At 40.6% G+C, this 24,345-nt stretch overlaps 2 protein-coding genes and 1 long non-coding RNA gene across 7 annotated transcripts in view; 2 read left to right on the forward strand and 1 right to left on the reverse strand.

Moving 5' to 3' along the window:
* The window catches only part of LOC128877614 (uncharacterized), a 493,728-nt gene that overhangs the window by 361,605 nt on the left and 107,778 nt on the right, over window positions 1–24,345 (reverse strand). The window lies entirely within an intron of this gene.
* LOC128877591 (putative inorganic phosphate cotransporter) lies at window positions 10,760–14,374 on the forward strand. The gene is made up of 6 exons (XM_054125027.1): window positions 10,760–11,059; window positions 11,638–11,929; window positions 12,184–12,769; window positions 12,853–12,985; window positions 13,353–13,594; window positions 13,967–14,374. The coding sequence occupies exons 1-6, from the start codon at window positions 11,056–11,058 to the stop codon at window positions 14,099–14,101; spliced, it is 1,392 nt and encodes a 463-aa protein (XP_053981002.1). The 5' UTR covers window positions 10,760–11,055; the 3' UTR covers window positions 14,102–14,374.
* LOC128877630 (uncharacterized) lies at window positions 17,448–22,018 on the forward strand. Its single transcript, XR_008457276.1, has 3 exons — window positions 17,448–19,630; window positions 19,727–19,910; window positions 19,980–22,018. It is a non-coding gene; the product is annotated as an uncharacterized LOC128877630 (long non-coding RNA).

Genomic DNA, 24,345 nt, shown 5'->3' on the forward strand with positions numbered 1-24,345 from the left:
TGAGGGGAAAAGGGCGATCGTTATCGAACAAAGAGACAGGAGAACCCTTTGGCTCTGGAATGTTATCGCGGGAAACAAAGTTCCTCTTGGAAAGCATAGTTCATTCGGTAAGGAAAGGGCAGAGCTGTGTCTCCCTGCGGGACGCCCAACGGTTCAGATTGAAGAGATACGGGATATTAAAAGCGACATTTTCCTCGTCCACGCGATAACTTCGATTTGCAACTGGCGGGACGCGAACTCGTGCGGATAGAAAGCGCCGATCGACCGATAAACACGCCGGAAGTCTCGGGGATCGTGTCATTTTTAAGACTAGGACAGCGACAGCTGGGCTACGTCCGTCTTCTAAAAAAGCTGTACGTTGGAATCCGTTACGTAGGCGAAATTAGAGGAAGGAGAGGCCCGTTAATGGATTATAGCGATCGGGTTGGCCGATTAGTCTCGTTGCCGACGATGTATCGATGCGTTGGGGCCTTCTAACGTTTCACGTCCTCGGTAATCCGAGGCTAAGCACACGGATGAATATACGAGTGGTCCTTTTATTAATTTGCTTATTTAATATTGACCTGTATTTTGAAAGTGACCGTCTCTTGAAAATCAATTAACACGTTGATCGCAACGTCACCCATATATGGGTTACAGTGCTTTTCATTGAAAAATGAAAACTATTAATTCTGAAAGTTAAGTGTCATAAAAAATGAATTCAAATGAAATACTCGAATTTTAATGAAGTTACAAAACTAAATACCAAAATAAGTGTTTCATTACGCAGTTTCCAAAGGTCTGTAAACAAAATTTAAACACGGTCGAAATTTTCAAGAGTTTTAGTCTGGCAGTGAATGTGTTAAGAAACTTGTAGAGTCCAATTTTAATATTTAAACGGTAGTTTCTTAAATATATACTGATGACGTAATTAGAACTACGTGTTTGTAAACTTTTTTTTAAATAATAGCATGTCCAGATTTAGAGTTAATATGTTTAGGAACAGAAGAGGTTGACGTTGAAGCGAAGCCACAGGAAAGGATCACTGATTGCAAGTGTCACCATTGCACTGGCTTCGGAATGTAATGTATTATTTCTAGGCAATCATGCTCTCATCTATAATTCCGCTGTCACCAGCAATTTAACATCACGCACATACTTGATATTCTAATTGCAATGACCGGAATTGTCGTGTCACTGCTTCTCCATTTATGATACGCTATTAGGTCACCCCATAAGTTCGTGCTGCAAGACTGTGTCAATACTTGATTAAGAAAAAATTTATGGTGACGGTATAATGACTATGTCGGATTATAAAGACTATGTATGAACTCGTCGAACGACCCAATAAATATGTCTTAAACATCAAAAGAATTTTTATTATGTGCCTTGTTTACGCGCTTAAAAAGAATTCTAACTCCCATAAGGTTGTTAATCCTTTTCGTGCTTGACGGTCCTGGCGAATAAAAGAATTTGTATGGCATTCCTCGGTTACAGGAACGTGGCTACATTTAATCTATTGAATAAACAATCCCGCCGCGGTATTCGCAATAAACACGCAAACACAAATTCCCCAACTCTCGACACTTACTAACTGGAAAAAGCACCGCAGTTCAACCGTGTCAACAGTCGCGACAAACCCCGGCAAAAAGTTCTGGCAAGGTTGGGATTCGCCAAGGTGGACGAGAACAAAAATTGTGAATTAAATTCTCTCGGAATTTCGACATCAAACACCTTTTCAAACCTTTTCCCTCGTCCCATTGTGAGCCGTGGTTATGAATACCCGCGCGCGGCGTCATTATTTTCGCAATTAAAATTGTCCCCGAAAGAAATGACCGATATATGGTTTCTGAAAAAGAAGAATCAGGTTCTTCTTTTTTTTTCGAGAATGCCCGCGGTTGTGTTTCCGTCTGTTGCTAAAGACGAGGTCGCTTTAACGAGTTCACGACACTTCAGCCCGGCAGCGTTTTGATCTTGTCTGCTCCGGTTTTCTTTCTTACGTCTCATCAACGTTTCCACCCGCGTCCCGGTCCCCCTCACCGCGCCGAAGAGTTTGGAATTCACCTAGCTTTCGGTCGCACTTGCATCGTCATCACCGTCAGTCGCGATAATGAGGACATCTTGTACCGCTAACAAGACGAGTGTCACATCTCCTTGCGCTCGGTACCTCGTGTCTTTCATCGGTCGCGCGTCTCGGAAACGCAGAGGAATATCATAATGCGGTCGGCTTGCAAATGTGCTTAGTCGACGCGTGCCACGTCAAAATTGCGCGACGGGAACGATTTTCGTGAAAACTCGCCAGGCTAACCGTACCGAGAAGCACGAATTACGGGTTACGTTCTACCCGCGGACAGATTCCCTGAAACGTTTAACAGAAATCTGGATCGCGACACGTAGCGCGACTCGCACGACACTCGAGTCAGACTGAGGCGACAAAACCGAGGAAATAATTTCAGTCTTTATTCCGAGGGATCTTTACACTGAGGGATGTCACGCATTAATTTGATATTGTGAGACTGGTTGATATAAAGTTGACTTGAGAGTTTCTGGTGGAGCCACATCAAGTAGGCATTCGATCGTCCTTATTCGAGGGTCAAATGGAGTTTATTGAGGAAAGTATAAAAAATAAGAGTATTACAGGTAAAAGGTCTCCAGATTAGTCTCAAGACTGTCGCTTGAAACTTGGAACTCGCGTGCCACCGTTTCGCTGTAAGGTCTCTTTTTTCCATGGCGCTGATAGAATCCACGAAAACCTCGTGTATACCGAGAAAAAAATTTCGCTCGCGTTACGTCGAAAACGCGAATCGTGCGAACTTAATCTTGAACTGCTGGCGTGGAGTTAATTTGACCTTCGAGGAAAAATGTAGGTGGAATGTCGTACGTTGAATTCACTTTTCAGTACACGGAGAACCATGAAATCGATACAAAATAATTGGCTCTTCGTTAGTTCCTAGGAGCAAGTTACATTATTCAATCTATTCTATGAATATGAATTTTATATGAATTTTGAAGCTTTCTAAACCATATGTTTATTTTTTTAAAATAGATACTTTCTGTGCCACCAAAAGGAAAGATTTGTGAAATGGCTAACTCGAATGTTAAAGATGGTAGCAGAATTTATTATATTACGAAAACTATAAGTACCTATACTCCATGCGTAAAAATCATGAGTGATTGATTACGTCCTGCCTTTATGCCTGACCTGCTCAAAGCCGTAAGATTAATAGGTTCTTAAGTATTTTTTTAAAAATATCTATCTCCTTCAACGGGGTACTAATGACAAAGTTTTCCCATCCTGTAAAGTTTATCCGTTCGAAGCGTTCAAAGTTGTGAATAGTTGACTGTGATTACACGTACCTACGACTCGTAGTCGTTCATTCCTTGACGAGATTTAATATTCAACGGTGTACTAAGATTTCCAAAACTAAAGACATTCAATTTCAAAATAAAATTGTTACTCAGACAAGAGTCTGAATCTTTCTGTCAAACAATTTTCGTTAAAAATGAAGAAAGCTAGCACCGTACCTAATTGACTGAAAAGCATCGTAGTTCCTGTTGGCGTATAAATATATAAGTATCTGCGAACGGAGCATCAATATGCATGTAAGCCGACGTTCGTCGGGGCTTCGTCGTCCGGCTTAAGCGAGGGGTAGGAGCCTCGAACGATAAGAATTAGGGATGGGGGAGGGAATATCATAATACTTGTAAGCCGTGGGACGCATTAAGAGGATCATATCGTTCGAGTCCAAGATCCGTAAGACGTTTCAGTTTGATCCGAAAGGCGAGAAGGTTCCTCGTGTCGCACTGACGAACCATGAAGAACCTTGGCGGTGGGTGTAGAGGTAGAATGGCGATACGGCTGTCCACGTGACGGCTCGTCACTTCTAATGCGATAAAGGGTGTCGTCTCTACTTCTAGGCCATCCTGTCCGGTTAAAAGCGACTCGATGCAATGTACGCCTATGCGTACTGACTGATGTGACGAGTTTCAGTGACGCAACAGACATGGGACAAATTTTATTTCATAATTAAATTTAATGGGATTAAATAGAGACATTTTTATTTGTCTATTCCGAGATAGTTCGATCAATGTGTACAATTTTTATTGTATTTCAACTAGTTGTATATAAATTGTTCTTTATTTTGTATTTACTATTTGCGGTGCATGGTGGGAACAGACTCATACAAGTAACAGAACAAGCATTGTTCAAGTTTTGTTTATGTCTGTACATTATTGAAGAGGATCAAGTTATAGTACCATCGAAAATTAGCGTGTTACATCAAATAAAGGACGAATATCAGTTAATTTATTATCCTATATAATATGTAATAAAAATACTGAAATAACGTATGGACAAGTAAAGTGGTATAGTGTATCAATTAGATTACGCCGTTGGCAAGAAAGTGGTCAGAAGTGCATGACAGAATACCAATTTGCATAAATAGAAAATGTTGGTGCGTTCCACGAAAAGAGGCAGCCCGTTGCACGACTGACGGACACCGGAGGGCCCTCAGAGGCGTCAGGACAACGACGCTGGTGACCGATTAGGCGGAGACGCGCTGCTTGAGAGTCCTGCGTGATGGAACCGGTCTGAGGCGATTCAAGGCCCTCGGCGGTCAGTATTGTGCAGCAGCATTGGTCAACCACTTTTCTGCCTCACGATTCCCGCCAGAATGTAAACACGCCGAGCACTCGAAAAGACGGGCAACCTACTCGAAATAGAATCAGTCAAAGGCTGACACTTCTCGACGGAGGAATACCAATTAGCCGCTGGAAGTCCGTCCTGCTAACAAGCGTGATGCCCTCTTGACGTTTCTTCGGCATTCGTTCGCCGACTCGGACCACCTACCGCGAAACTGAAGCGCACCGATACAAACAAAGCTTTTCTTTACTCTTCTGGTCGTCTGACTGCGACTAATTATAGGAGGAGGAGGAGGTAGTGTTCGTTAATTTCTTTTTGCTCGTCCTCTTCTCGTCGTTTTGCATAGTTTCGTCACCCTCGTCGTGGACTCTCGCCTGAAGGAGTCATTCGCGCGCGCTGAACCATTTGTAAGGAACATTAGGCTGCTTGAAAAGAAAGAAAATTTAGAGAGAAATTTAACAAAGTTAAATGTTCAAAAGATAAAACGCGCTTTCCTTTAAATTTGTCATCTGAACCTGTAGAACTTTTCTAAATATTCAAAGTCCAACCATGAGTATGATCGAGCTGTGGGAGTAATAAAAAATAAAGCGAGACCTTGGGTTTATTTTGATACATAAATTATGCGATGGAATTCTATATGTAGCAAACGTCATTCTAGCAAACACCAGGTATTGATGTTCCCTCGGGGTGCGAGCATTTACGAAGCATGAGTTTGAGAATCATCGCAGTAATATTTGACTGCTTTAAACCGTTTCTATAATCTACGTATGGACAAATATTAGTTAATATTAGAGGTAGTAATATTTGGTAATTTGTACTCATGTAGGTTTTCGGTACATTCAGACGTTAATGGAAACGCAAATTATGGTTGCGGTATATTAACGGAAATCCTAAATTATACTACCGGAAATTATCTGGAATTGTTTGGAATGCGGACATTTCCCAATATTGCGATCTTTGCGTGTACAGACGCATTCAGAGGCGAGATGAAGTCGTCGATTGCCGAAATTAACCCTCTGTAATCATGTGCGTATACTTTCAAAATGGGTCTTGAGAAAGGAACGAATAATTATGGGTACGCCATATTTTATAAAGCCTTTCACCTGAATCCTCTCTACCAAACGTAAAAAAATATTCTAAAACAGTTCCACCGATTTGAACAATGCGTAAGCCTGGGAGCGCATCTAACGAGAAAGGTGTCACCAGGATGGAGATTTCGAAACGTCGATGGGGATCGATCATCGTAAACATGGCCTGTAACAAACGTTTCCCCGTTCCTTCGAGCACTGCCATTCATTTCGTATCCAATAAATCCGCGGGAGAGCGATAGACACGCTCCCGATAGAAGATTCGTGAACCGATTGCAGGCAGAGTGGTAGCGACACGGATGACGCTTAAATGGAAAACGGCGAAGGTGAAGTGCCGCGGAACGATACACATCGTGTCGCTAAAAATATACAAGGTAGACGAATGGCTGATATATGCGGGCATTAGTTACACGCGAGATATACGACGCATCACTCTCACTCGCCGGCGGGTTTCCAGTGTGCCGTGCACATCAAACATAATCGGGAACGACCCATATTTCCCCACCGCAATGCGTCAACTTCCCCGCGATTCCCTCTTCGTGCCACCATTTTTCATTTCTGCCCGGTGATCCCGATGTCCAAATTCACCTACCGTGTCATCGGGAGCATCCACCACTCCTCCGCAGCCCATCCTCGAGCGAGCAAGCGAGATTCCGCTAAGAACTGCCGTGGAATACGGATCGACGATGTTAGGATGATGTACAGTCGCTGATACTCGCGTAAATGGGTGATTCGTCTTTGCGGAGGTGGTAGGAGTCACTTCGAAGATGAACCCAGGCGCTTGCAAAGCAGCAAAATCTCTTCATCGTATCGAGGTGCTATCGTATCAAATCGAAAATGGAAGGTTTCTAGTTACCTAGATTGACAAATTTCTTTTTTTAATACTGGAATTATCGAGGTCAAAGCTTATTTATTTATTCATTTATCAATTTTTGGATCTTCTAGTAATAGTAGAATTCTTCGTAGGAAAATGAAAGATTTGTAGATACCTGGATTGACAAATTTCTTTTTTTAATACTGGAAGTATCGAGGTCAAAGCTTATTTATTTATTTATCAGTTTTTCGACTTTCTAGTAATACTAGGCTTCTTCATAGGAATTAAATTTATCATTAACCAGTGAAAATGGGGGTTAGGCGTACACCATCCAGTGTTATCACGCAGCTAAATTCATGGTTATGTTAATAGTTGTGTTATCTGGAGGTTATGGTTACATCCGTGGTGATATCGGCAAAGTAATGGCTGTATCAATATTAGTGTTATCTTGAGGTTAAGGTTGCATAATCAATGTTGTCGTACCGCGGCTAAAATTAATAATAAAAAACTTGGTTGTTGCAAAACAGAGAAGCACGTGAGATCTGTAGGAAAATTATGGAAAGATAAGTGAAAGTAAATGATACGAAATTCAGAAACAACAAATAAATCGAGTATCTCCTGTTATTCACGCTCAATGTAAAACGCTACAAAAATGTATGTGTACAGAATACTGAATCGTTTATTCCATGAATAAACTGCGTTTCAAGTTTTACACGTTTCGTGTATTAGAATATTTTCGGAACTCGTTAACAAGCCGAGTTTATGCCGATGGACCAAGAATTTGAGCTCCTGAACACACCTTGTTTATTTTCCAATACAACCTCAAACATGCACGCGTTTATAAATGCATGCATAGTGCAGCGTGGCGAAGACGTTGGAGCCATTGAACGACCATAAAACGCCAGTTTGTTCACCCTGTTTACACAGCTTTCAAAGTAAACGCCAGTTTCCGGTCGAACGACTGTCGTTGAATGAAATGCTAACGATGATGGATGGCCAACGATCTCCTTCCTTTCTTTTTTCTCTGTAATTCGATACAAAAAAAGAAAATGGAAATAGACGAATTCACTCGTGGACGTGGTCATTGTGAAACTGGCTGTTCAAATTTCAAACTCCTTCCTAACCGTTTAGCCGCGTAATTAACCACGCGGGATGCTCATTTCCATATTAGAATTAAGTGGAGGACAAAAATTCAAACAGCTGGACACGTTTGTGGCTCTAATGCGATGATCTGGTGTTGCTGAGTGATCCTAAGTCAGCCTTGGATTTTTAGTTCGAATTCTTTCCTTCTTTGTCAAATTAGATTATGAATCATGACACGAAGGAGTGACGCGATAAATTAGGTTATTACGATCAGGTGTAACATACATCTTTTAGCATAACTGAACACTAAAGACCTGAATTACGCAATACTAATTAAATAAATGTTCCATAATGAATTATAAGACAACGATTTTGACAATTGAAAACAAAATTCTATGCATTCTAAATTAATCCAGAGAAAGTTCTCCGACAACCTCGACATTTTCCTTCCTGTTTCCCCGGTGTCTACTTGATCCCTCTTCATTTTACTTTCTTTCTCTCGTCCCTTGCCTCCTCACGCAGGCGTGATGATACATTCATTTTTAACGTGTCGAGACTTCGCATTTTCTGAAGTGGATTTCGCGTTTATTCCGTGGCTGCGTACACCACGCGCGGAAATGCCAGAACATTCACCTCGGACTGAATGGAAGCGCTACGAACAGTCGCAAAGGATAGCCTGGGCGATGTTACATCCAACGACGGTTGTCTCGACGCGCCATCCATCTCGGTAAGCTGTCGTCGTAATCACCCCCGTATCCTTCCCGCTCCAACGGAACGTTTCGTTACGCTTGTCGTTTGGTTACTCGACGTGAAAGAAGCCGAACCTGAATGGACGTTATCCGATCATCGATTAGCTTGTTGTTGTTCGTTACAGGTGTACGTTTGTCAAACACGACCGAGATAAGCTGCTCGGCCAGGTGAAAATTCCTGGCAGGCATGGCCGAATCGTGGGCGGCCTCGAAACCGTTTCTTTCCAAAGTGAAGATGATGGAAGATTCTGTCGCAGTGTTCTTAGCTTGGTTACATTATTAATTAAGCTTTTATTGAATTATCGAATGGGGATCTCAATAATTCAGACTCACTATTATTAATGAATAATGTCCCCCAAGAAAGTCCCGGCGATAAAGCAAGTTTCAAATTTCAATTTGAAACCGATCAGTTTTATATTCTATCGGTTCGACTTATTATGAATTACAACTGGTAGTACGATTGTCGAGCTCGTAATGAATGAAACGAGTAAATATGAGAGACTGTCAACGATTCACAATGTTTAGGAGGATACTGGAAACGTGCATCAATCTCGTGTCGTCGATAAATTACGTAAAGGCGCTGATAATGGTGATGTTGCACGCCAACCGATATTTGCACATTATCTCCGGTAGATTGTTTATGCGTCACTTGACTATGCACTAATTTATCAGCACTTTGTGTCAATGGCCTTTTGTTCAAGGCGACAGCTATAGAAGCCTCGCTAGATAGTGGAAATTGCATCGAATATATGGCACATATTACTCGCTTCCATTGCTACCCTGCTCAATAAATCAGCGCACAATTCTTGTCGACAGAAAACAAATTAATCAAGAATCCTGTTGACAAGGGAACCATTCATTATTACCTAAATAATCTAAATAATTGTTTAGAAGAGGAGTCGTGTCAAGTATATAGTTTTATTTGTTTGATCTAATTTCAATATTTATTCAAAATACAAACAAGTCTGGTGATTCAAAGACATTCCTGTATGTATTCCAGTGTGTACACATTTGTGTTTGACTTTTAACATTATCATCTCCCATAACAAGGCTAAAATTGATTATATCCTCAAAGACAATTCTGTGAACTTGACTTTTAATATTATCATCTCCCATAACAAGGCTAAAATTGATTATATCCTCAAAGACAATTCTGTGAACTTGACTTTCGTCTTACCTTTCGCGGAACGATCACCTTGAAAAGTATTTATCAGTAGTAGATAAACGCCTATTGTGTCATTAGCTTGATACGAATGAGCTACAATTTCGACGTGTCCATTTTCTTTTTTAATAAATTTCGAATGGTTGAATGTTTACGTAACTGCGTTTGCGCAACGTCCGCGTGCTGAATTATATAAAGTTTATGGCGATTTATCAGCTACTAGGAATCGCAAGTGTCAGCATCTCTGCGAAAGCGCAATGCATATAGGCGGAAACATTCAACAGGTTGACGTCACACAATAAAAACTCGATACTTCTTCAAACATTGCTGCGGACATTTGATAAGAATGGCGTTACCAGCAATAGGAAACAAGGTCGAAGCAATTAAATGCATCAAAGCCGTGTTGAGCCCTAGTTTTACTGGAGATGAAAATTCAGTGCCCAACGGTGAAAGATCATCGTTCCGACGATCAATTCACTAGTGAAGTGTCCACGGAAGATTTATTTACTCGTATTTCAATAACACCCTGTATAGGATTGTTCAAGACTATCGTGAAATAAAATTTAAATTGCTATTCGTTATACATATGAGTACTCGTTTCGATGGGATTATCGATAAATCGACTGGTCTGCTTAGATTTCTGATTAGATTTAGCTGATAATTACAGTGTTTTTTCCAATAGAACCAGTGGAGTGTACGTTATCAGATCTGTTACACCCTACTAATTACACAAAAGATTGACAGATACGCAACGTAGCACTTAAAATAGAAGTGATCGTTTAAAAGTAGTTGGACAGCATTTTAAACACATGATGAAGTGGTATTTGACCCACTGACCATTGGACTCGTGGCACTTTCTACAAGGCTAGGTTTTTATAACTGTGTTTCTGCTTAATCCCGTCATATTTTTTTCTATTTCATCTTCTCTTTTACTGTACTTCAATTTATTATTGCAATCTATACAAGTTATATAAATTCTCTTTTTCAGGGGTTGAGGGTCTCCTACGTCTAAGCTTCAACCTGTAGCTCGATTAATTAAATAATAAACCATCCCTGGTTAAATTCATTCCACCTCAAAGCTAAACAAAATTTAATTTAAATAATCTCTTCAGTCTCTTCGCTCTTCAGTTTCACCCTGAGTACGTCTGCGCATTCTCTCCAAACTACATCGAACGTAACGCGAGTTGCGATTAATAAACAACGTCCGCGTTAAAATCGCTGTCATTTACGAAAACAATTGACAGCGGCGTATCTCGACGCGTGCAATCTCCAGGCTCGACAGAAGCAATCAGCTCCGCTTGCCGGCGAAGATATCCGTGGAGGAGGAATCCGGGGTATCGTTCGCTCGTCCGCCTAGTTAACGATAATTCGATAGTAGTCATCGAGCTGCTCGAACGTGCGTGCGAATGAAAACGAGTTCGGGATCGGATCGCCGCGCGGAGACAAGAATCGGCGACGTCTGCCCACGGATTCCGGGGTAATGGTTATCGCCGCGACCAACCAAGTCGAAGAAGGAATTTAACGTTGAAACTCGCACGATGGGTGAGCAACCAACAATTTTTATCGTACCACCCCGTTGCGATATTAAACTAATTGATATTTACTTCGAAGTGTCAAGTTGTGTGGTTAAATTTCGATAGGATTTTAATGGAGCGTTGTTTATGCTCTTCGATGAGGTCTTAGTGAAATTTTGTATTGTAATTTTCGCGGAGAAGATGGGGCACGATATTCTTGTGGGACGATGTATCGGTGGCATAATCTACGCGTGGTAGTGAGCATTGATTTGTGAGGAATTTTTTTGGAATCGAGTGATTGTGTATTTGAGAATAATCGAGTGTTCTACTTGTTCTCAGAACGAAGTAAATATTTGTAATTATGTATGAAGGATGTCACTGTATTAATACAATTTTGATTTGTCTTGAAGAGTGTGCGACAACTTAGGGCATAACTTGGCTGCGTAATTTAAAAAAATTACTTGAGATACTCTTCCTTATCTTAAAACGATAGTATACATAATAACCCTCCTTGTGTTTTTTAATAAATTATGGCACAGGATACCGCTCACAAAAATATTTTACGAGGTGTATTATATGTTATGAATGTATATGTTTCTTCGACAGCTCTGGAAATCGTAAGGTTCTTGTACGCGATAATGCTATGCATCGCGAACATGATCATCTACGGTCAGAAGGTGAACATAGCGACAACGATCGTCGGCATGGTGAAGGCTAAAAAGGAGGGAGGCCATGTTGGGGATGCATCGCACGAATGCAATTTCGACGTTGAGGACACATCGCCCATCGATATAGATGGTCCGTTTGATTGGTCAACGACCGAACAGGGTTTGGTCGTCAGTATATATTTCGCTGGTTACCTCGTGGGGATGTTTCCATCCGGATATTTTGCAGATCGGTGAGTAGTGACCAGAATCAGATCTGTATTGCGGTATATACCCCGTTGAACGAACGTTTACTAATGGGAGATTTTCTTTTCATCCTTAAAAAACGCACACGTTCCCTTCGAGACAAAATTTCAACTTGATAAAAATTTTTACAAGTTTTAGTCTGGCAGCCAATGTGTTAAGCTTTCTAAAGAAAACACCACCAGGATACAAACGATGATAATAAATTATATTCAGAATCTAACGTTGACAAATATTTCTACAGCTTCAACACCAAAAACGTTCTGCTGATCTGCGTGCTGGCCAACGCGATCTTAACCCTGCTGGTCCCAGTGGCGGCCCACGATCTAGTTGCCCTCTACATTGTCAGGTTCCTCCTAGGCCTCGCGAGTGCTGCGAATCTTCCAGTGGTGAACGTGCTCGTGGGCAAATGGCTCGTTTACGAAGAGAAGAGTCTATGGGTCGCGATCATTTATGCTGGAACGTCACTCGGCACCGTCGTGTCGATCTTCACTTCTGGAATGATAATGAGCAGCCTGGGTTGGGAGGCAGTCTACTATATACATGGCGTTTTGCCTTTGATTTGGTGCGTGGTTTTCTTCTTCTTCTTCGCTGACAACCCGGAAACGCAGAAGTACATAAGCGAAAACGAGAGGAATCTCATCGTGAAGTCTTACGGCCACAGAACACCCGAATCGGGGACCATGAAGGTCCCGTGGAAACAAATATTTACTTCAGTGCCATTTTGGGCTCTGGTTTACACCAATACCTTTGGAAACTTCTGTTGGTATTTCTTGCTCACCCAGCTGCCATTGTACATGAACAAAATTCTCAGGTTTGACGTAAAGTCGGTAAGTTGTTTGGCGATTGTTTAGGTTTACTTGAATGACCTGGGCCATTTTTTCTTAAATTTCCTTTTCGTTTGGCTACGCAGAATGCCGCCATCAGCTGTTCCCCATATCTAATTAACGCAATAGTGAATCCATTGCTCGGCAAAATGTTGGACTGGGGCAGGAAGAAGAATTACTGGAGCCAAACCGTAGCTCGAAAGATTGCAGTGTTCATAAGTGAGTTTAGTTTGCTTTCGGTAACCATTTTATCTCCTGCTTCATTAGCTTAATTCAGTTCAGTGTTAAGATTTCTATCTTCTTGGAAACTTGTTAATATCTTGTACAGATAAGAATGGCTTAAATTTATGCTTTCTGTTTACTATCGCACAATCTATCTAGGCATAGACTAAATCAGGAAGAAATATTTACGTCCATTACAGCCTTTTTGCTTGAAACTTGTATAACATAAAATATTGGATTAAAAACAGTAATTGGAGCACCGTTGCCTGGAGGGAGTAATTTTTATTTAAAATCCTAAGCACTTATTTTTAAACATTCCGTGTATCGATTATCGTGATACGAAGCGCGTTTATCTACTTTGCAGGCTGCATTCCGCCGAGCATCTGTCTCATAATAATCGCGTACGTCGGCTGCGATCGCGTGGCTTCCACCGTGCTATTGATATTGAGTATAGTGTTGTGCGGTGCGATTTTCGTCGGCCATCTCTGCAATCAGAATGATCTGGCACCGAATTACGCGGGGATCTTAATGGGCATCACAAATACGCCTGGAACGATCTCGGCGTTCATCTTGCCAGCCTTGGTAGGCGCTCTCATGGAAGGCGGGGTAAGTCAATGAACTTGAATGTTCAATTGCAGTCGATCGTCTTTGATCGTGCATAACAGAAACACCTGTCTTTCAAACAATTAGGGCTTAGACGATTTTTAAGCCACGTACGAAACACGTCAGATATCGGTTATATCATTTGGGTAATTTATTATGGGGTACTTGAATATACTTTGTCATTCATAGTCATTTTACTCACTATGCATTTTGAACACTCTAAAGGGTTAAGTTATTAAAAAGAATTCACGAAGGATCTCCATTTCTAGATTTTCTAAATTAGATTTTGTCACATGAGTTGTAAATAAGTACAAGTTTCAATTTTATTAATGAAATGAATTATCTCGATTAATTTTATGGTTTTATATGGCACAGCACACTATGGCACGTTGGAGAATCGTCATTTGGATTAACGTTGCTGCCCAACTATCAGCTTTTGTCGTATATGCCATCTTTGGTTCAGGAGAGATACAAAAGTGGAACAATCTGTCGGAAGAAACTTGGACCTAAGATGACGAAAGGCAAATATAGTCTTTCATTTCATTGTTACTATTTACTTCGTGAGTTTAGTAATTACATCAACGATAGTGAGGCTGAATACTGCCACATACAAAGACAGAGATCTTTGTGATTTATAAACAATGCTAGAAACAAGCCCGGCGATGATTATTGTAACCCTATTTACGTTCACAAAAGTTGGTAAAAACATTTTATTCATATTATATTCACCAATTGGTACAAATTTTATACAGACGGTAGTAATAAATTTGTATTTTTATGAAATGCTTAGTATAAATTGATGTAGGTTAATTTGTTGATACCCAGGTGCAGCCATGTAAAAAGAACGCGCACAAGCCATACCACATTGTGTTCCAATTTCTTGAAAAATTTGCGATATAGCAACGAGACTGACGTAATATTTCATACGTCAAATTGTCAGAACACATACGCACACACTCCCTCGAACTTCTGTACGTGTTTGCATTCGCTTCCTGAAACTGTTTCGAAGAGCCGCAAGCTGACACTTCGAAATGCATTCGTGATTTGTGGATTTGCTGTCACATCTCCTATAAGGATTAACGTTCTGAATCTGTAGTATGTCTCTTTCGCTCCAGATGCTCTTGTCGAGCACTGGCAGCGAACTTTTAGATCATCGCAAGATGGCTTACGATCCCAGTGAATTGAAAGAATCGAGCATTGCAACCTGTTCAGACGATTGGAAAACGTAAATTTTCCTTTTTAAATTTCAAATAGATTTTCGAGTACTTTATTCCTATATTATATTTGTTATCTATAATTATGTTATGTAATCAAAAGTATTCTTTGATAGTAATTTTAACAAGATTAAAATTCTTCTGTTGGAGTACTCGCTACTGCAAAATCGTTATCAGCACAGATTCCACCATTGAAAGTTATATCTACCGATTACAGGCTAGACTAATCACTGATTGAAGTAGACGATATCGACGCGAACTGTTTGCATTCATTGAATATGACTTCATATCGATGACAGTGATATTCAGATAGCGTTGTGTTTATTTACATCGCTCTATCTGGTAGTACATTCCTCATCAAACATTTTACACTAAGTAGATCAATTTCTCTTCGATCCTAGGCTCGAAGTTACGATACGGGAGCTGAAAGGGATGGAAATTCGTGAAAGTGTTCGGCGCAGTCGTCGTCGTTATAAATAATTCGTCGCGTCAGCCAAGGGACGTTTCGGTGTCCGTGAAAATCTTTTGAGTGTCATGTGCGCGACGTATAAAGGTCCGCCGCGAGGCCACAGTAATTAGAACCGCGAGACCACCCGTAATGATGGCCGACCAATTAAGGGCCACCTGGCACAAAAATCCGTCTTATCCCAATTAGATCGCCGCGTTGGCAGCTAGCGGTCCGCGAAAACTGCCTGACCAAAAGAAGCAGCAAATCCGAGACGAAAGGGCACGACTGTCGACGTTAACAGAGAATATTTATGGCGGCTGAAATATTACGTTCGTTATCTATTTTTGGGGGGACCATAGGCGCGCCGTCGCTGAAAAACGGAAGGTGAACCGTTCAGTCACTTCCCCTCTCGTTTGACACGCTTCCTGCAATTGCTGCTGTGAAAGACCAGCCGCGATGAAAAGCTTTCAGCATCGTTTTTAGAAATTTCGAGATGCGCAAGGAATTGATGTCTTCGATGGATCTATACCGTTGCCAAGGAAAATTTATATGTAGTTTATTTTTATATAGATTCATGTAGTTGGACAGTTCATTATAAATAGTAGAATGAATCCACATCTTTCTTTCATATCGAAGCTACATGCACAAACTTGAGGAATGTGCGAGAATGTGAAAAAGGTTAGAACATACATGTACATACTTCAACTTCCACACTTTCGACAACCATTTATTTTTGTTTCTTTTTTTTATTCATGCTGTCTTTCTTGTCCACGTAATAATTCACTTCGTTTTTGTCCCTAGTCTGAGCACACGAGGAAGCATAATTACAGTCACTTTGCATCCGGATTAACCGTTTAAATATACTTGGTGAAATAATTTGTCCTATTTGCATCGTGACCTTTCGAACTAAACGGCCGATTTAACAACTAGTTTCAGATTAAAATTCAACTTCTGCGCTTTCTCCACGCTAGTTTTATTTCCGCAAAATGCTAGAGTTAATCAAACCCGACGGTTGTTACTGGGCATCGAGCACGCGATTCTTACGTCATTTTTCTTCAAGAAGTTAGCAGGAACTTGATTCCCGACGAGAAGAGTGCTAATAAACGCGCACCATTGGTTTCAAAATCGTTTTCTGAAGGAACAAATGTTGATGAGATTAAATGATGTAATTAAGATTGACGTCAAACACGCGGAAATCTTGAAAACTTGAGAACTGAATATTCGACTTAGTCACGATAATAAAAGCAATGGTTATCAAAGCACGAGGATCTTTAATATCATCGTAGTCGTACGAAAATTTTGAACGTTTCTCGTCACCATTAAAGGAAGACTTCAACCTTGAAGAGTTTATCCATGTAGTTATGTATAATAAAACATTCATTTCAAAACATCGAACCTATTTAATTTAGACAAACTTCTTGAATAGACATACTGGGTACGGACATTTATGAGACTGACTATATCTCTTCGTAACACCTTATCTTGTGTACTTACCGGAGCAAATGAAGGCACATGCTTTCGAATGGAGATTATAACACACTCCAAAACGGCAGCCTAACTCTTGGAGCCCTAGTAACCAAGCTTCATCGATCACTTGTCATTTTATTCGAAGGAACAAACCGAAAATTAGCCAGTATAGGTCGCAAAAAAATTCTGAGAAACATCGCAGCAGTCCCACGTCAAAGTGTCCTCATCTTTCACCCAACAATCCGTCGAAGAAGCTATTAATCAGCTATAATTAAGGCTCGGCTGATCCTTCAGGGATCGAGACGTCGAGTCGTTTGCTCAAGACCTCGCAGAACTAGGCCTTGGTTGCGCGTCGCTCGACGCCGTGGTTAATCAATCCTGAAGCTCGTTACAGACGAGCTCTCCGATGGCTGAAGCGTCGTCTACGCATACTACGTGGAACCAGAATGTCAAGAATTGTTAATCTACCACGGCTCGCACGCTTAACGTCAGATGATAGGGACGCGTCGCTGTAAACTACGGTTACGAAAGAACCCTCGACTTTTGACGCCTTCAACCTTCTGTCCTTCGCGGCACTCTGGTCCCCAAAGACAGCGTTTCTCAAACTTTTAGAGTCACGATGCATTTTACGATCTATTTTTCGGAACATTTTCATGCAGTTGTGACTGCTTGGATTTTAAGTGAAAAATTTATTTATTTAACCCTGAACAGTATGGGGCTAGAGAATTATTTTTTCGTGTGAGGGAGGAATGAGTCATTTGAAGAACATTTAGTAATTTTTCTGAAAATTAAGAGAGAGCTCTGTATTTTACAAATATAGATAAATACATATATTCAAATCGTCCTTTCAATCATGTTAACACAATAAATGCATACATTAAAAATTGTATAATTGATGCTGCTATAAGAACAAAGTATAATGATACTGTCTATTTAATATAATCAACGTAGGTACTCTGCAAGTATGTAAAATTATTTAATGTTTGTTTTTTTTTAAATCATCTTGAACACTTTAGGACACAGTTTCGGAAACGCTGCTCTAAGAACCATCGGGAGACATTCGCTGCCGAGCAGGCACCAGACCGCACCGTTATTACTAGCGATAAATCGCCACCTTTAATAAGAGCTCGCATGACGTTCCAGACGGAAGCCAGAGACGCCGGGCGTCGCAGCCAGCGTCAACGACGTCGACGAAAGAATCGTAATATCGAGCGCCGAGGCGAATACGACGAATCGAAGGCAGTTCGTTTTAGAATGTATTTCGAGCTCATGCTTAATATTAATGATGCTGAATATTCTTATGGATACAGAATTTTTCGAGGCGAAATATTTCTTCTGTTCCGAAAATAAATCTTTGACGTCGTTTAACGAGCAGAATGAAATTTGGTACGTCAGAATCGTTCACAGTGAAAGACGCTATCAAGTCATTAGACAGATTTAATAGCACAGAAAGGGGTTATCGATTTCCGTGCTCGTGCAAAGACAAATCGAGGTCAGCGCTATCAAAGGGTGAATTGGATGTGTAGGATAACTGGAAATGCAACTGCTAACAGTCCGACTAACGCCAACCTTAAAGCTTTTATGCCGCAAATCCCTTTTAGCCGTTAGACTGCGCTATTAAGGTCTCGACATGCCACGTGTCTGCACTTGAACGTACGTCCCGCGCACGTGTACCCGTTCAATTACAGAATGGCTTGTATTCAGGTGTAAATACATTCACGGTCTGTATTCGCTACGCCCATTCAACGTGTCACGGATGGGAACAGTCGAGTCGCAAATTATTAGCCCACCCACACATTTTATTAAATGCTTTCAACTTGTAACTTGAGTTCGGAATTGAATACCCAATCGGATTCAATTTTACCACAGGAAACTCTAGGATTCTGTTTCATAATAAAATAAATACACCTATCAGTAAAATCGTTGTTGGAGGTTAAATTGTGATCATGTGTACCTTCGGTTAAAATTAAAAAATTCTAAAAGATTCTAAATTCCCTTCGTTACCAGTCGATTAAAATCGTGTCAATAAATCCTATCAATAAAACTGTGATTTTACATTCGATTGTAATCATTATACCTTCATCTAAAATTTAAAAAAAAAAATTCTATCTAGCAGAAAAATAACAGAAAAATTTTAACAAATCCTAAGCAGTCGATTAAAATTTCTTGTATTGCCAGTCGATTAAAATTTCTCTTCCACCGAACATCCAACGGTTAAACAATGAATGTTTCGATAAAGTTGCAATCTACCAGAATTAGAGCATCGTTAACGTCCCGTTGCGTGAACTGGGTCGTCCAGAGGAGTCCCCGAGAATTGTCAAAGTATTTCCTCGCGATTCTAAGAGTGGAAAAGGAGGAGGGAGAACGGAGAACGAGAAAAGGCGTGCAGAAGGTCGTCTCGGTTCTCGGCATTCCACCGAGTCCGGCGAAGAATTTGATATGCCAGGGTTGACGACGCGATCCTGGCAGAAGCGGAACCAGGAATCTGGAAACTCGGTCACCTCATTTCCAATTGACCGACTCGGTCCCCCGCAGCCCCTTGACAGACCAGCACGCGATCTTCCAATGGATTAATTGTCCCTAAGTTTAATATTTTAACCGATAATGTCGCGCACCTGACCATTATGGGATCTAGCTACGTCCTATGCGTTCAGTTAAGCTTGGATCGAACTATCGACTTTGGATTGCAGGATGGATTGATGTAAGTTGTAAAAAGCATGGGGCCTGGATCAGCTTATATGGACAGGTGATAGTCGGAGGACTGGTTGGAGAACTGTAGGTTTATTCCTGGCTGAGGTACTGTCATCTACTGTCATTTGCTGGGAATATTAGAAAAAGGTACACCATGGGAAAAAGATGACCTGTAATAGAATGAACGACACATTCTATGACTTACACTGAGTCTAACAGGTAAATATAGTGATTTCTCGAGTGGCAACTCAACAGGGATCGAGATGTGCAATCTGCGAGGGAAGTGGACAAAACTTATCGTTCTGAATATTCCAGGTTGTTGGGTGTTGTTTTCGTTTGGAGTGACAGTCGGAGGTAATGATAATGGAAAACACTGACAAGGGTAGCCTCTGGTTTTGCTGAAACTTTAATGAAAACTGCACTATGCTTAAAGGCCTTTAATCAACAATTTACACGTGAAAAGATTCCTACAGCTTGAGAATCCACCAAGAAAAATATTGTAAGAGTTTAAAATTTCTAATTTTAAAGTATCCTCCCTCAATTCCTCTAATATCCTCAAATTTTCAAGGTTCCGACCCAGACAGCCCCCTAACCAGCCCTTTGTGCAGCGCGTTACACCATTGGGAACGTGTTGTCAGCCGAAAACAGTCTGCACGCCTTCGAACACTGTTCGGGGTCCCAGCCTTACCGTAAAAGCATTCACCCCTGTCGGTGATTTCGCATACGCGACGAGGGTTCCACCGGAGGGCTCGTTTAATCGGCGGTCGTTGTTGCTGCATCGGATTTTGATTAGCGCGGCCACGCCACGTTCGTTCGTTCGTTTGTTGACGGATGAAAAAATGCGTGACACGCGTAGCTGTGTGCGTGCGTAATCTTACTGGACGTACGTCAAACGTAAAATATGCGTGCGCGGCGCGTTTGGTATGTAGGGGAGAGGTTTTTGCTATGTTTTACGCATACGCGGCATATGTCCACGACGATTGGACCGAGTCGATTTTTGGCGCTGAATTTTAGGCCAGTATTATTTTGATGATTTATTTCACATCCTTATTGCATACAGTTTATGGTATTAAAGAACGTTAGCCTTATCATCTGGCGCTGGAAATTATTTTATATAGTTTTGCATGTATTAATTATACGTTTTATTTTTTATCATTTGTAATATGGTGTACAAGGTTCTGAAATTTAAAAAAGAAAATGGACGAAGTTCCTGTAAATAGCAAACGAAACTCGAAATGTCATTCTTCATGCATCGTGTAACCTATCGTAAAATTGTTTATGTCTCAGGTTCGCCGTTGAAAAGATCGATCACAGACGTAAACGTAATCGCAAGTAACGCGCGAAGTTAGGCCGTCCCCGCGTGTCGAATGAAAATATGTCACTGGCAGTCGGTGGCAGCCGAAATCCGGATGCGGTAGCGTTCTCATCAGCATGCGAAAACTTTGTTATTTGTTTGAACACGTTCAATTATGCATGCGCAATATGCTGACAGTTTTCAAGGGTGCAGGGTAGGAGTGTTTGAAAGGGTGGTCAAGGGAGGGGTGCGCCGTATTACGTCGGAGAAGAGGAAACGGCAATCCCATTGAAAGGGTGCGTTTTCGTTCGAATGTAATTGAAATAATAATAAAGCGTGAACGTGCGGCAATGAACGCGTCTGTGGACACTCGTGGCTTTTCACCTTCGATATTCTTCAAGGTGCGGACGATGACAGAGGTATAATGAAATTATGAAAAGCTCTCGAAATTGTAACAGTGGAATAGTTTTTGATTGCTCTGAAGTTGTCGAACGTTCAATTTGTGTTATTAGGAGATCGTGACGAGCGTTCTATGAATGATTAATGATTTTTAAAACGAATTTTAAACAGTAATGAACATTTGTAAGGAAGAATAGACTCAGGTGTGAACATCCCAGCTCCCAAGTCGAGTGGTTCGAGTAATAATTCATCCTGGCACTTGGCACGTGTAAACGGCGCGATCGATAAGTTAACGCAACGTTTCAAAGTGCAGTTACCTAGGAGGAAATTACCCTTAACCTGTAAAGCACTCGCCACCGCTCAAAAAGGATTTAAATTTCACGTCTGGTCTCATCCTTCGAACGATCCAATCTGGCCGTGCCGAGCACGCGAGAAAAGCTGAATTTTACGAAGCATAATTACAGGGACGCGAGTATCCGGCTATTTTTTCCGGCCAGCAGGAGTGAACTTCCGGTCGAGTGATGCGATAACCGTTTACAGGAGTTGCGTAATCGCTGGAGAGTCCCTCTTGTTCTTTTTCCAGCCATCAGACCGCGGGAAAAACTTATGGGGTGTACAGGGAAAATGATCGACCAACCACGAACGCATTCCGTTACATAATTGAACGATCAAGGGTGAAATTTAATTAATAACGTGAAATACGTGGGAAAATATGCAATTTGGTCGGTGGCGTTACTACCGCTGAAAGTTCACGTGGGCTCGAATTTTCGAATGGCAACAGGATTTAAAATTTTTCGTCGAATCCACTGTTAAAATAACTGCAATAATTAACATTCTTAAATCTAAAGGTTTTTTTTTTATAAAGAGCTTCAGGATTTTTACACGAATTTTCATGATGATTTCTAGTCGATTGAATCAAGCATTTTAAAATCCTAGGGTCCTACGATCCTAATGTTTAAAAATCCTAAATATAATAAATGCTACATTACAAGATTATAAGAAAGATCATAACAACGGGTTAATTTACATACAAGTATGTATTATTTACTCCTCCAAGTACTTAAAGTACAAAATACCACTACAAAGAGTACCTCATAAATTTCTCACACGATGTTAACACAAATTACATAATGCAACTTTATTTAAGGGACGAATGAAGCTTAATTATGCTTATTATGAGACCTAATCCTGCAATAGTAACTGATTTAACCTTCACATTGGAGCTTCATGGGAACGCTAATCTCGTTTCAACTACTCGTAAGTAACGACTAATAAGGAAACGCGTTTACGAATTTGGTTTGCTAACGCGTTGTTAACTTTTAAAGTAAACTCCTCCTTTTTGCGCTGTCACACACTGGACACGTAGCACGAAGCGTTACATAATGCTCTATGAAAAGCTAAACTCCTACGTAGTCACATATGGGAGTTGAACGGGGTATTTGCCAGGCTGGTTGGCAATTTGCCTCCGCATACCGTGGTCTCACTCGAAGTATGAATAATAATCACGCTAGATATGTGAATTATGAGACGATTATCTACAGCCAGGGGTGCGTTGGTTATTTCATCGAGGTTCACGGTACCTGCGACAATCGATCTCGTGACTCGATATTACACTTCAGGCTCATGATACTTTTAACGACCTGGATTTAACGAACGACTACTATTCTGCATATTCGCCCGCTATACTGCTTTACGAGATTAAGCGATTTACTTTTCACCACGAAATTTCTTTATTCTTTCACTCACCCGAAGACAACAAAATTTCTGACTATCGAAAGTTGAATTAGACTTTTATTTTATTATAATTATTCCAAAGTGTCTATATCAAGTATTTTTAATTAGAGTTTTTAAGTTCTTTGGTTTTTATCGATTCCTCTATTAGTTAGAATTCTCTCCTCCCATATTTGAGTTTGTTTTCTGACATTTACGAGGTCTGGAACTTTAACCGAAATGTTATCTGTAGCAGCTTGTGAATACTATTAATATTTAAGGAATAAATATTTAAGGAGTGAAATGTGTTCAGGAGGTTTGTATCTGGTACACACGCTTTCCCAGCAGTTTTAGTACGAGAGTTTCCCATCCGTGGCGCCAGCTGATGGAGCTACCCTCCCATAAAGCGAATTAAACAATCCTGATGATACTGCCAACCATCATCAATATTGTTATTAATTCAGTGACATTATACAATAATTAAGAGCTATACGCAATCTTGTGAACAAAATAAAGTTATTTGAAAATATGTCGATGTATTAGCATATGACCTGAAAGTTACACTATCCCCTAGAGGGTTAATTCCGTAAGAAAATGTAGTTATTTATTTATTAAATTTTATTTTACCAAGGCACCATGTCCAAAAGAAGAAAAAATGAAATAACCACGTGAAACCCGAGCTACCACGAAATTAGAATGTCCAATTCAAATTTGGAAATCGGTTTACTTTCCTGGCGACCGTTTCGTTTGAAAATCACGAAACGTACTTAGCTGGCTTTAGGTCGAACGGAATAATTTCAGCGGGAACGTTATACCCGGCGAGTTTCCGAAATTGGTATACAGGAGAGCGCCAGAGAAACCCTCAACAAATTTCAGCGGTAATGCCTTCGCCTGTACCGACGATTTTTAGGATCGGACGGATACATAAGCGGCTTGGGTGTAAAACATACTACCCCCGAGGGTAAAGCGTACCCCTCATTATCCGCGTGTCCCGCACTTGAGTTACATCCCACGCGCATATACCCTTTATGTCAATTTGCATACTAAACTCGTTGAAACAACTAACAAGGATTCTGCTGGGGGTAGCATAAGCTACTAATATGCAAAATATTAAAGAAGCCATTTAGAAAAAGTGAAGAAGTGCCCAACGTAAGTCCGTGGAATGAGTTGTCGACAACAAATGGAACTCTAACTTCCCTGTATTTTTTTCATAAATATTATATGATATCAAAACGCGTTAAAAAGCAACAATCATGAAATTAAATTTATTCAACCTTCGATTCGCACGTACGAAATTGTAATCAGTAGACTGTGTAAAACTTTCGAAAAATATAAACAATAAGGTATACCAATATTGACACACTTTCATTTAAGTTCCAATTCTTTTTCTTTTCTCGTGAAAATATTGATTTGTATAAATATCAACAGTCTAGTAATGAGATGAAATTTCGTTTAATTTTTCTAAAAATTATTGTCGACGTTTCGCGGTGATGTATTATGAATTTAAATTTCAATCAAAATATGGAGTTAT

This window comes from Hylaeus volcanicus, chromosome 1 (assembly GCF_026283585.1).
Source record: "Hylaeus volcanicus isolate JK05 chromosome 1, UHH_iyHylVolc1.0_haploid, whole genome shotgun sequence".
NCBI classification, from domain to species: Eukaryota; Metazoa; Arthropoda; class Insecta; order Hymenoptera; family Colletidae; genus Hylaeus; species Hylaeus volcanicus.